The sequence below is a fragment of the Penaeus chinensis genome, chromosome 9 (genome assembly GCF_019202785.1).
Source record: "Penaeus chinensis breed Huanghai No. 1 chromosome 9, ASM1920278v2, whole genome shotgun sequence".
Lineage (NCBI taxonomy): Eukaryota > Metazoa > Arthropoda > Malacostraca > Decapoda > Penaeidae > Penaeus > Penaeus chinensis.
In genome coordinates this window covers 16,438,706-16,453,705 of record NC_061827.1, presented here as the reverse complement: position 1 = coordinate 16,453,705, position 15,000 = coordinate 16,438,706, and the positions used below count along the sequence as shown (strand labels likewise).

Genomic DNA, 15,000 nt, shown 5'->3' with positions numbered 1-15,000 from the left:
ATCTGTCAGAAAAGGGTATTGCATTTGATTATCATTTGGTGATATTGGTAAGATAGTTTTGTTGGTCTAACAGTCATTTGTTGAGACTTTATTTATTTATTTTTTTTTTTTTTTTTTTTTTTTTTTTTTTTTTTTTTAGTTAACAAAATTATGGCTAATGTCAATGATTCCACTATGAAAGGAAGTGTAATAATACAGTCCTTTGATTATAATCAAGCACATCATCCAATCTGACAGTGTAAAATGCCTGTACACTGTAAATATTTCAGAGCATATTCAGTAAATTTTGATTTTGCAATCTGTATATCTGAAACTTACTTTTTTACTCCATATTCCTCACACACTTCACAGCTGTACCACTTTCTAACTTTCAGATCGACTCAAGCTTATGTGCAACCGTTAAATAAACCCTTTTCTATTTTTCTACTCTTCCTCCAGACAATATGGTTTTAGAAAATGATTGACTTCTAAAACACTTAAACTCCCTGACTTATAAAAAAGAAATGAGAAAAATCCATGGAGCAATAAGCTACACATGGGGTTGAATTGATGTAAACAAAATAATAGGCATGATGCAGCAGCTCGTGTTCAGTGTTGCCACAACTCTGTCTGTAGCACAGATTTTCTGTTTCTTACAATGAAAATCCATTAAACCAAGGTCTGATTGTATTGCCCCTCATTTCATCACTGACCTAATTTTCTCTGATTCCATCATTATTTCATTCCATTATCACCCTTTCTATACTTCCACCCATCCTTTACTCCATCCTCACTGCCCCTCCCCTCTCTCCTTCAGGCAACGTGGTGGATGTGGACACGGGCAAGTGGATGGGGGAGCTGAGCGGAGTGGGGGCCGGGCTGGACAGCTTCTACGAGTACCTCCTCAAGGCTTTCATTCTTTTTGGGGAGGAAGATGATTATTCAATGTTCAATGAGACATACACACTCGTCAAGCAGTATATGAGGCGTGGGTACGTATGGATTCGTTTTTTCTTCTCCAATTTATTCTCTTTTATTCTTTTTTTGTAATATCTCTCTACTCAACTAACATTCTGAGAAGGTTTCTTTCCCTTACGTGTTCATCATCTTATTCTTCTTTGTCATCTTTTCTGACATTCTCATCTTCTCCTACTGTGTTTTTCTACTTTGTTTAGCTTGGTTTTTAATCTTTACTTTAGGAATGGACAATAATTAGTGTTATTCATGTATAAGGAACATGATAAAAAAGGTGATTTTATATTTATGTGCAACCTCATTGATACTCAACTCCTGATTCCTATGTTTTCAGTCGGCCACATTGTAATTCTGGGTTTGGCGAGCATCCTCTGTATGTGAATGTTGATATGAAGAATGGAGGAACACAGACTACTTGGATAGATTCGCTGCAGGCAGCATTTGCTGGAGTGCAGGTAATCCCTAAAAATTACTCCAGCATGGCTTTGCATATCCTATTAGTCAACAGAATCCATTTTATGCTGAATGTGTTGTGTGATTAACATTTCTGTAATCAAACTTTGTGTGATTAATATTTCTGTAATCAAACTTAGTGGGATTAATGGTTCTAAATTAGATCCTCTTCTGAATCAGTGATTCTGATAGAAAATCCCCCTTTTTATTAGTCAGGGCTTGTTTTGCTTAAAATGAATCGAGGATCACGGTCCACCCTGTAAAAAAGATAAATAAATAAATAAACAAATTTATTTTTTAAAAGTTAGTGAACAGTGTACAACAGGGAGGATGATTCTTTTACTTGTCTGTCACTCAGAATCAGGTTTGACAATATGGCAATAACAATATTGTAACAGTATGACAGCCCATCACAGACTCCTTCAGCCAATAAGGACAGGGAGAGAGAGAGGACAAATAGGAGGGGAAGGGCTATGCTCTTGTTTCTTACTTTTTTTTTTTTTTTTTTTTTTTTTTTTTTTGTGTGTGTGTGTGTGTGTGTGTGTGTGTGTGTGTGTGTGTGTGTGTGTGTTTTTGTGTGTGTGTTTTTTTTTTGTGTGTGTGTGTGTGTGTGTGTGTGTGTGTGTGTTTAACACTTTTTACTGTTACATAGTGCTGATGAATAACATAAATACCTTAAACCCATATTAACCGATAAATAATCATTGAAATACATCTTGTATCTCAAAAGTATTTCTGTATCAGTTGGATTTACCTATAATGACTGTATTTTTTGTGATGTGGAAAATAGTGAATTTAACATGGTTTTATAATTCGAAGAAAAATATATATGAGGAAGGAAAGTATTATTGTGACATGTCGTGAGAGATTTTTGAAAAGTAAAGTTTAAATAAATGCTTGTATATCAAATATATAACTATCCAGTCAAAAAAGTAAGGATTGGAATTGATTGTTAAAGGCACTAGACAGCATTATTACACATAGACAGGCAAGGTATAAAGAATAACTCATGGACTTCTGCTGTAACTTATTTCTTTCCTTCTTCTTTTTCAAAATATGAACATACCCTTAGAAACAAGAAACAAGAATAGTACCACACCCAAGAAAATGAACTATCACATATAGTTTCTCCTTCCTGTCAACATCATGCCATTTCTCTGTCTGTCTGTCATATGTTTTCTCATCACTTTATTTATGTATCCATCTTGTGCTCTATCATAAACACACTTTCCCTGTCTCCCAAATTCCTCTCTTATAGATTAATTGAGAGCTGTTTGTCCCTAGGTTTTAGCCGGAGACATGGAAGAGGCCATTTGCACACATGCCCTGTACTACACAATATGGAAGAAGTATGGGGTTCTGCCTGAGAGGTTCAACTGGCAACGCATTTCTCCGGATGTGATGTTTTACCCTTTGAGACCAGAGTTTGTGGAGTCAACCTATCTCCTATATCAGGTACCTTTCCTCTTTTCTTTCTTTATTTCTTTTATTTTACTATTTTGGATATAATTTTCCCTCTCCTCATCCATCTCTTTTGTATTCTCTCCATTTCTAAGAATAATTTAACTTTTCCTCCCTTATCTTCATTCCAATAACTGATGTGAAACAAAGTTTCAAGTTTCAATGATGCTTAACTCATTGGATCTGGGCATCATGACTGTCATGTCAGGAAAAATCTGGGTTAAGGGGAGGGTGACATGAACATGCTGTCATGGGAAAATCTGGCTGTAGGCCAGGTGATGCGAACGTGCAGTCGTAAGCGATGAAGGCTGTGGTGATGGAAAAGACTCGCCATGAGTGCACAAACATATTGGGAGGCTTATTTTGCTCATTTGGTGATTTTGCATTATTCCCATCAATGGATGAGTGTGGAATGAAATGTCTGTGAGTGGTGACAACGAGCGCCAGCTCCAAGGAGGATGCCATTTCCATGCTCAGCATTGTAATCCTGGAACCTTGAGTGGTGACACAGGTTGTTTTACAAAAAAAATTAAACATCACGTAAAAATATAAAAATGACAAAAGTAACATAGTGTTACATAGTTTTATTTTTCTTGCACTGCAAGATTAATGGCAAATATGAACATTGGAAAATGGCCAAAAGGTTAAAAATGCTTATGTGTAAAAAGAGTAAATAACTTTGCAAATAGGAGGCATAGAGTCTTGGCACTGCGCACACATGTTCACGTGTGCCCTGTTTACAAGCAGCCACCCAGCAGAGCGGTCGGTTTCGTAAGCCTAAGGACAAGATTTTTTGGTGATGGGATTGATGTGACACAATGGGTTAAGCATAGCAATGTAGAAGACATATACAACTAGAACTATTTTGTGTCAGATTTTTTTTTTTTTTTTTTTTTTTTTTCTTTTTTTTTTCTTTTTTCTTTTTTTTTTTGTCTGTTTGGATTATGAATGCATTTTCCAATGAAAGAGAGAGAAGTACACTTCTGTGGATGGTTGACCTATTGATACTGGGATGGCAAAAATATGTGCTACATCCATTTGAAAAAAAAAAAAAAATGCACTAATAAAGAGGAATACTGAACCATACTCATAATCCAATGACTGGCAAAATAGAACCCCCTGGCACTTGGCTACACTCCATTATGCAGATATGAAATTCCTAACCCAAGGCTGAAAGCTGATGTCAAACTCTGCTTACTTAAAAAATAATAATTTACAACATTTAAGTAATATTAACATATCAGTGGTAGGTAACTGCGCTGTCCACTGAAATTTGGTTTTGTGAATTTTTTTACACCTAGATGGCTCCACTAGAACTAAGGAGTCATTTACTAGTCCTTCCTTGACCTCACCTGTCAACCCTATTTTTTGATATTCTTGAAAGATTTGTTTTTTATTTTTTATTACTGTTAGCACTGAAAAAAAAAAAATTGTGTTAAACCTAATGTCAAGAATGATAATGGCAGTAATGTTTGTGATAGCATTAGGAAAGATTAAGAAAGTTTAAGGAATGAAGATATCAAGTTATGTCAGGTAGACCTACTAACTGTCTTTTTGGTGACTAAACACTTGTTGAGCCACTTATGTGTAAACAACATTCATAAAACAAAACTACAGTGTCTAGTGCAATAACCTGGCACCACTGGGTTATGCTACTTAACTTGCATTGTTTTTCTTCAGGTATCCAAGTCAGCAGAGTTTCTCGTCAATTTTCTGCCTTGAATTAAGAATTTGACATTTGCTATTTGGAGTTAAAGCCAAGTGCCAGGTGTTTCTGTTATGTATATGTATGTACATGCCATGCCCACTATGAGTTTACTTTATTAATTGATTTTACATATAGATGGCTATACTTGTACTAAGTCACCAGTGAGCCAATTACAAGTACTGCCTGTCACCTTTTCCTTGATTTACGAAAATATTTTACGTCATCTTACTTTGCTGTTATCAATGTTTATAACATTATAGCAATTATAACGTCTATAATAAAAATAACACCATCGATGTTCGTAGCATAGTAAAAAAAAAAAAAAAATTCTTGCCATTTCAAGGTAAGGTGAAGTTAGGTAATGTCACAAGGTCTACTACATGACTCCATTGTGGCTAAGCACTAGCAGAGCCATCTACGTGCAGAGACATTTCACACAAAAAAATTATAAATGAACACAGCAATTTTCCCCAGCAGCATGTAGTTAATCATTGGGTTATTAGTACAGTTTAGTATTCCTCTTTATTTCTATATTCATTTATTTGTTTAATTAGTTAGTTTCCTTCATCCCTTTCCAAAACAGCCATCTTTGCTCTATACCATTCTCTTCTATACCTTCTTCCAAACTTCTGTATTATTAATTGAAGTTGTTTTTGGTTTCTAATGAAATGTTTTTATTAGGTGTTTGGCTATATTTACTCACCACAGAAGAAACAAACAAGTCACTTTTTTTTCCTCTCTTTTCATCTAATAGATTCATTTAAGCAACAATTTAACCTTGTCTCTATACCTTCTGACAGCAACCTGTCTCAGTAGCATTGGAAGGGAATGTAGGAGAAGCCTTAGATTATGCTTGCTATCACACAGGTAAATATTGTCCTTTCTCTAACATCTTTCTTTTTGTAAGCCAAGCTAAGAAGAAAAGAAAGAAATTACAAAAAGAGATGGGGAAAAGGGGTATGAAATAATGTTTTGCGAGGGATTGTTTTAGATAGATAGTGCTTGGAATGTAGAATTACTTACAAAGTATGTGCTGCAGGTAAGAAGCTGATGTGCTAGTGTGATGATTATCATTATTGCTTAGTATTATTAAAAGGTCATTATTGCTATTCTTATGATTATTATATTATGTTAATTATATAATCCTTATTATCATAATCACTTATAATTATTATTATTATCATCATATTTTATCAATTGTATAATCAATTTTGGTTTTGGGCAGTTTACATTTGCTCTTTCTAACCGTTACTATGCACTTGCAAGTTCGCTATATGAGAATGCTCCTTTTTTACAATTTCTTGTGCAGTAAAGGCAGAAGAATAATCAGTTGTAAAGGATAAAAGGTATATTGATACAAGTGTGTAAAGTATAACAAGATCTGCTAATACAGATGTTTGATAATAACAAGGTTGTGTATTCCCTTGTTAGGCCACACGCAACCCCTTCTACCTACACGTGGGCAGAGATATCCTGACATCACTGAATAACCTGACGCGGGCAGAGTGTGGCTATGCAACCGTCCACTCAGTGCTCGACATGACACTTGAGGATCGCATGGAGTCCTTCTTCCTCTCAGAGACTTGCAAATACTTGTTCCTTGTAGGTCTTCTTTTTGTTTGTTTTGTTTTTTTGCATTTTCTGTTAGAGAGAGAGAGTGAGTGTGTGTGTGTGTGTGTGTGTGTGTGTGTGTGTGTGTGTGTGTGTGTGTGTTTATAGCTCTGTGTGTGTGTGTGTGTGTGTGTGTGTGTGTGTGTGTGTGTGTGTGTGTGTGTGTGTGTGAATGAGAGAATACGAGAATACGAGAATGAGAGAATACGAGAATACGAGAATGAGAGAATGAGAGAATGAGAGAATATGAGAATATGAGAATGAGGGAATTATTGGACATTCAGTTTTCCTGCTGGAGAAAGAAGTGTTCTGAGATATATGTAAATTATAACCCCTGTTTTCCTGTCAAAGAATATATCCCTTATAATATATGTTCAAGATAATTTTACTAATTTACACATCCTCCACATTCAGCTCTTCGACATAGACAACCCAGTTAACTTGAAGTCTCATCAGTACATGTTCACAACCGAGGGCCACATCTTGCCCCTGGGACCTTGGCTGCGTAAGAAGAGATGGGATGTTGACCTCTTCCAAAATGCAGAGACTGTGATACAAGTCAATGCTTCTCATGCTTCTGTAAGTTGTCATTTTCGTTTTGACTCTCACAGAGTTAGAATATTAGAGAGTGAGTGTGTGCATATGTGCATGTGTACATGTGTGAGTGTGTATGTGTGGGGGGGGGGGGTAGATTTTTAATCCGTAATAATTTACCCAGTGTCAGCGGGGTTATTTACTGTCTCCTTTAGATTTTAGTGAGTTTGGTTACATACAGATGGCTCCACATGTGCTCAGCAGCAATGAGTCTATCATTTGGCCCTATTGACCAATCCTGATTTCCACATTCCTTGAATTGGTGGGAAAATACGTTTTTCTTTCCAATGCTATTAATATTAACATTTTCATCAATCTTATTGATATTTTGATTATTAAATTGTTATTAAAATATTAATAACATCAAAGACAATATGATAATAGAAGTGAAGCTCTCAAAATATGAAGGAAAAGGGTAAACAGATGAGATAGGTAAGACTGATAGCTGACTCCTTGGTGACTAAGCACTTGTAGAGCCATCTATGCATAAATGCAATACGTAAAACTTTTATTACAGTGGGCATGGCATTGTAGTCTTGCTGCCCGCGCTCATGGGGTTTAATGTGTCTCTGTCTGCATTAGCTTTGGTGTTTATTTCTGTAGTCCAGTAATATTTGTTTCTCTTTTTTCCAGTGTGCAGCAATAGATAAGGAAAGAATTTATGGCCTACCTTTAAGAAGTCACTATCTGGAGCAGATCTCAGGAACACTTGGAGTTGAGTTATGATAAAGGATCATATTAGCATTGGAAGTCTGCCACAAAAGCCTAATGATAATATAATATAGTGAGTTTAGTGTTGGAAGTAAACAGAGGCTTTTGGGAAAGTGAATGCCATTGAAGTAACACCATATAATCTTACCCAGGTCTTTTCTGTAGGTATGCCTGTAATCAAAATGTTTGTTTAAGGGTTTTACACCAACTCTGTCTCCTAAGCTTTTTATACATGCATTAGGGTTTGTGTGTTACGTTGGCAGGAGATTTTCCATGGTTGTACAGCATAACACTTTTCCTTTTTGAAGTTGATATTCAGATCATTCTTTTTTTTGCCATTTAAGTTGGGGACCTTTTTGAAAACCTTCACATCATCTTCTGTAAAACTTTTGAAACTTTGCAACACATTTCCTTTTTGTCATGATTACGTTATTATTGTTGGTTGTGGCTCATGAAGTGTTTAATCTGTCATAATTTTTACACCATACACAGGCAATATCTCGCTAAGTGCCTAAAGTAAATAGGTCAGTAAACTTAAGTAACAATTATTTTCCTACCTGTACAAGAGAAAGTCAGGTAGAATATCATGAAAATACATTAGTCGCTCATCATTCCAGTATCTTTTAAGAAACCATTTAAGCCTTTTTTTCTTTTTTTTTACATGTTAATAATAATATATCATATGCAAACCTTCGATGTATTGTAAAATGTTTAAAACGTTTTAGATAGGAGATGGAAATTTGGTACAAGTTGTGTGCGTAAATTATGGGTGGAAAGTTGTGTATTTTATGTGGATATTGATTAAAAAATACATATTTTATTCTTTGCTCTTCTTGGGTTATATGATAAGGTCTTGAATATAAGAAATGAAGTTTGAAAATGGTAAGAATGAAATATGTTGTAAGAAATAATAGTTAGCAAGTCTCCAAAGTTCCTTACTTCATTATATTTTCTTCTTTCTTCTTTTAGCACACTGTTATTACGTATTATAAGTTCATTTGCCCGTGTCTGTTTGTACATGTATGCACGTGGCAATACGGTTACTTTTTCTCTTGCCATTATTTCTTCTTTATTTCAAGTTCATTCCACCGGAGGAATATCAACTGATCTAGTCTGTTGACCTTTTAAAAGCATAGAAGTGACGGAACTGTAGTGGAAATTCATATTTTTGCAGTCGGCCTTCCTGTTCATAGCATTAGCACCTAGTAACTGATTTTTGTTTTCAATCATTCCAGGATTTCTAATGACAGTTTGATGAGATCAGCTAAGGTTTCGTGTGTGCAAAGGTTTGTTTAGTTTGATTTTGAACAAAGGTAAATGCATATGCCAACCATTTATTTTTGGATCAGTGGCGTGAAAGTGGTGATAGAAGGAAAAAAATATCATTGCTGTCTTAAAGTCATTACTTTTCCTGTTTTTAATTTCTTTCTTTCTTACCAACTCATTATATATATTTCTTTTTTTTATATAAGGTATATAGCAGCTTTCATTGTAAGTCACATGGAGATTAACAGAACTGGAGAGAGAATTGTTTGTTTGTATGTTTTGAAAGAAAGAAAAAAAAAGATATGAGATTGCTGTGTCTTTGATTACAGTTTGTTTGTTTTTTCGTGTGTGTTAAATTATGTAGTCCCATCACATTGTATGTCATTTTCTTTTTACAATCCAAACATCAGGTTTTGCTCAACATTTGATACTTCCAATGAAATTCCCTCACATCTCACCATTATGAAGTAGTAATTTTTATAGTCATTTAAAATCATCAAATTAAATGTCATCCATAACATATTTATTAACTGTATATTCACTCATAATAGTTGAAAATACCTTTTTGTATAACTTAAAAAAAAAAAAAAGTTCTCTAGGTTTATTCACCAGTAAAAGTAGCTATCATTTTTCTAGACTTAAAGATATTTTAGAAAGACTAGTCTCAGATATGCATTCCATAGTCATCCAAGCAAATGTGGCCCTCATCAACTACTTTACAAGGAAAAGAAATACTAGTGCTTAGTTGATAATGTTTATAAAATCTGTAAATTAACCTAAAATAATGTTAGATATGCAAAGGATTGTTATTTGTTGATATTCATATTCTTTGTAGTTTTATCATGATATTGATTTTTATTATTATTATTATTATTATTATTATTATTATTATTATTATCATCATCAATATCATTATGATTAAAATCATCAGTAGCATTCTTACTTATAATGTTATTATCATTATCATCACTGTTATTATCATTATTATCGTGATCATCATCATCATTATTACTACCTGTGGTTGTTTAATGGAGAGTGTTTTCATAACATTCTTCTGTACCGTAAAAAGAAAAGGTTACTTAATGTTTATTTCAAGAGAAATAAATGCCTCCACTAATTGGGAAAAGTTTCACATAAACTTTTAAGTAGCTTTTGATAGAAATGGATTCAGTGATGAAACCTTTGTTAAATCAATATTTTATTTGATGTTCTAAATATATAAGCCTAAAATTTTTAAATTTTATGTATCAGAAAATGTGAATGAAGGTTGATTTTTATTTTCCAAAATATTATTTATTTACAACTCCATACTGACATATTTTGTGTTGTCACAAAACTGCATTATTTCACAGTCCTAATTTCATTATCTTACTGTACATTTTTATATAATTGAGGTAAGACCATATTTTCCTTTCTCTTAGTTTAATATTGTCCTGACTTTTGATTTCTGTAGCTTGTTGTGCATCCGTTCAGAGGTTTATTAGATTTGATTTATTACCATTTAAAAAGTTTTGTTGTGTCTTATACAATATGTATGATAAAGTATGTTTCTAGAGATTGCACTGTTATTGGGATGAGTGTCCTTACTTTTCTTTATGTCACTGCAGAGAGTAGTGATATATTTCGAGTTAAGTGAGTAAAAAATTCATACACAGGCTTATATGCTCAAATTCTTACTAATATTAAAACAAACAAAAACACAACACACACACAACAACAAACACACAAAAAACAAACAAACACACAAAAACAAACACACACACACAAAAACAAACACAAAAACAAACACACACACAAACAAACACACAAACAAACACACACACACACACACACACACACACACACACACACACACACACACACACACACACACACACACACACACGTACACACACACGTACACACACACGTACACACACACACACACACACGTACACACACACACGTACACACACACACACGTACACACACACACACACACGTACACACACACACACACGTACACACACACACACACGTACACACACACACACGTACACACACACACGCACGTACACACACACACGCACGTACACACACACACGCACGTACACACACACACGCACGTACACACACACGCACGTACACACACACACGCACGTACACACACACACACGTACACACACACACATACGTACACAATCAGACACATGTACACACACATACATACACACACGTACACACACACACGTACACACACACACACGTACACACACACACACACGTACACACACACACACATACACGTACACACACACACGTACACACACGTACACACACGTACACACACGTACACACACACACACACGTACACACACACACACACACGTACACACACACACACACACACCCCAACACACACACACACACACACGTACACACACACACACACGTACACACACACGTACACACGTACACACACACGTACACACACACGTACACACGTACACACACACGTACACACACACACACACGTACACACACACACACACACATACACACACACACACACACACACACACACACACACACACACACACACGTACACGTACACACACACACACACACGTACACACACACACACACACACGCACACGTACACACACACACACACACACGCACACGTACACACACACACACACACACACACACACACACACACGTACACACACACACACGTACACACACACACACGTACACACACACACACGTACACACACACACACGTACACACACACACACGTACACACACACACACACACACACACACACACACACACACACACACACACACACACACACACACACACACACACACACACACACGTACACACACGTACACACACGTACACACACGTACACACACGTACACACACGTACACACACACACACACACACACACACACACACACACACACACACACACACACACACACACACACGTACGTATGTGTTATGTATCTCAGTCTTGTTGATTGTGATACAGTCTTGCATATATGATATTGCATGCACTGATAATCAGAACTTTATTTCTTCAATGATATTGGAATAAGAATTAAGTATAGAAAAAGTGTAAGTTAAGCAAATGTCACTGTGAATAACATTGAAAAGTGCCTTTAACTTTTTCCAACATTTGATAACATAGAAATGGCAATATTTTTATGTAGTTTTTGTGTAATTAAATATTTACTTATCATATTAACAAGTTATTATTGTTTATTTTTTGTTGTTGAGTATCTGAAAAAGACCTTGAAAAAGAGGTCTTTGCAAATGTATTAATTCAATTGGCATATTTATATTTTACTAGCATCTGAACTCTAAAAATCTTTTGGTATGTAAATAAGTAATTATAACATTTAAAAAATATTTTTTTTGTGAAAATGCAGATATACGGTGTTTTCTTTGTTTGATTATATGATAAAAGAAATCTTGCACTACACTGACAGAAAGTTATCGGTTATTTTTGCTTATTTTTAACTGTTTTGATTCAGTTAACAATATGTAAATATAATTTCCAGCAATTCCGTGGCAAACATAGCCATTCTCTGTAAGTTATGGAAAGACTATGAATCTAATATCTAAGTTCCTTAATAATACATTCTGTGATAGGAAATATTCTTCTAGAGAGAAATAAGAATATTAGCAACTGACACAGAAATTATTTTTAGATGCAAAAATAAAGATGCAATCATTTTCTTCATGTTCTTCATTTGTTTATGCATTATGAGTGAAAACAGCTAGAGATAATGTTTTTACAAGTATTTCATAAATACTAATCATTATGGAAGAAATGTAAATATAAAATGAAAACTCAAATACAGAACAGATAAATCAATATACATACTACCATCTTTTTTGTGCATAAATTTGAAAGCCTTCACAGAACTGCAGTTAAGTAAAGAATGTACCTTTTTGATATTATGAAAGAATGATTATACATTCCTGTTCAATACAGAATTACTACATATGCAATAAAATGTATATTGCTCACCATTTTCATATGAAGAGCTGCAAATTCAAAAGTAGTTTACTCAAAATGGTATTGTGAAAATATATCATGGATTCTTGTGCAATAATTTCCAAAGATAAAATAACTGGTAATGTGGTGCCAAGTATATTTACTGAAAGTCTAAAGCTAGTTATTTCAAAAAATATATATATATGACCTCGAGATATTCATGATAATCATTGCAGTGTACCTTAGTGTAGATGTCTGTATAAAAGAGTGCTTGATAAATAAAAGTTTACTTTTATATTATGAAATGACTGTTTTATTTCTCCCTAGTTTCTCATAACACACGTATGGTAATTTGTTGATGTAAGTAATAATATACAGTGGTTTTTAATATGAAATGTGAATAAAAGACAATGATTTCCAGAAAATAAATAATAGGTAACACAAAAAATTAACTAGTTTTGCAAGCACTTGCAAATTAAAGTTTGCAAATCACTGAAGGATGAAACTATATCGCTGATTGTGTTATGATCTTGCCTTGGCTCAACAGGGTTCAGTCTGTTATACGATAAAATATGGCTGGTCCTGAAAAAGAGATGAAACCTCACAATTAAATCAATCAATCACTTGCTTCTTCCTTTTACAGTTGAATTGTTCATTGAATCATAATGTTATATAAATACAGTTCACCCCTCAATCCCATTCCCATCTTAAAGGGGTCATGGGAGACGAACTAAGGCCCTTCTTCAACCCTTTCTACTGTCCAATCCCTTAGGTATAAGAGCCATGTTGAAAGGATGAAAGGCCAACTTTGTGTCAATCCTGAACAGCCTTGAGTTTTTGTACCTGTATTAGGGGAATTAAGGCTTGCTCCTTCACAAACTAGCCTATCAGAATCTGAGTTCTCTGGTTTCCCGAACCTTGCCTCTCCTTTGAATACAGCTCCGACCACTACTACTACCCCATCCTCAAAGCTTGATGTCAACTTGATGCATTCCAAATCATCCACTCTACTCAAATTTTTTTGTCATTCTAAATTTAGATACTCTAGACTTTACACATTCCCTGTAGCTACCCCTCCTCCTCTCTTTACCTGTTGCACCAAGCAATCTGAACATTTTCACCCCTCTTCTCCTATCACATTCTGTCCATCTCCTTCCTCTGCTCCTCTGACATGTCTCTTCTCCTCTTAAGAAAACCTTCATTTCTCAGACCTCTCCTCCCTATTCCCCCCAGAAACTCTCGAGGACATCCAAAACTTCCTAAACATGACCCAAGAGAATGTTTCTCTCTCACCCCTCTACATTCATCACATGCCAACAGGGACAATGTATAAAAAATTAGAAAAATGCTGTGCACATTTTTTTTATTTTTGTGAAATGTCTCTGCACATAGATGGCTCTGCTAGTGCTTAGCCACAAAGGAGTCAATTAGCAGACCTTACCTAATTTCACCATCCCATGAACTGGTCGGTACATGTATTTTTTACTAATTAGGATAAGTGAACATAAAAGGGGGATGTAAAAGGAAAAGGAAAGAAGGAGAAGAAAGACCATACAAAATTTGTTGAGGCGAGGACTGAGGACCAAGGTAGGGGTGATCACCTACACTAGGCCTCAGTTAGTCTCCTAAGCCCCCTAATGACAACAAGATGCAAAGGATTTGGGGGGGGGGGGGGCTTTACCCCTTATTCTCCCACTCTCGTAATGCACCTCATCCATCTGTACCATCCCTCTTCTTTCCCCATTATCAATCCGTCCCTCCCGGATGCTCATGTGACTCATGTCCTTCTCCAGATCCTTCCCCTCCTGACATTCTTTTAGATACTTCACCTTCCCATTTCCTTGTCTCATTCCTTAAGTTTTTCTCCTCCTTCACCCATTTATACCCTTATTACCATTTGATTTCTTCATAATGGCTCTTAAACATTGTGTTCCTCTTCCTTCCTCAGATACAAATACTCTCCATTTGATCTAATTGCCTTTGCACGTAATTCCCTATCTTACTCTATTTATTACCCCTCCTTACCCTTTTCACTAACACACTATCCTATAGTGCTCTATGACCTCTGACATATTTTTTCCTAATCATTAACTAATTTTTACCCTTTTTGCCACAATACTTTACCACAGTGCTATATGACCTCTAATGCCTAACACAGTTATTTGTCTCAACCATTAACATAAAAATACAGGTCTGATTCAAGGAAAAAATAGGTCTTGAAAAAAGTTCTATTTAATATGGTTAA

The 15,000-nt window shown here is 35.2% G+C and overlaps 1 protein-coding gene across 1 annotated transcript in view; it reads left to right on the top strand.

Annotated features, from left to right (window-relative positions):
• Window positions 1-10,315, top strand: part of LOC125028953 (ER degradation-enhancing alpha-mannosidase-like protein 1) — a 19,198-nt gene extending 8,883 nt beyond the window's left edge. Inside the window, exons 5-10 of the mRNA XM_047618603.1 lie at window positions 797-971; window positions 1,289-1,409; window positions 2,692-2,862; window positions 6,008-6,178; window positions 6,602-6,766; window positions 7,415-10,315. Coding sequence (XP_047474559.1) covers window positions 797-971; window positions 1,289-1,409; window positions 2,692-2,862; window positions 6,008-6,178; window positions 6,602-6,766; window positions 7,415-7,507 — 896 coding nt within the window. The 3' untranslated portion in view covers window positions 7,508-10,315. The remainder of the gene's footprint in view (window positions 1-796; window positions 972-1,288; window positions 1,410-2,691; window positions 2,863-6,007; window positions 6,179-6,601; window positions 6,767-7,414) is intronic.
• Window positions 10,316-15,000: the final 4,685 nt, after the last annotated feature.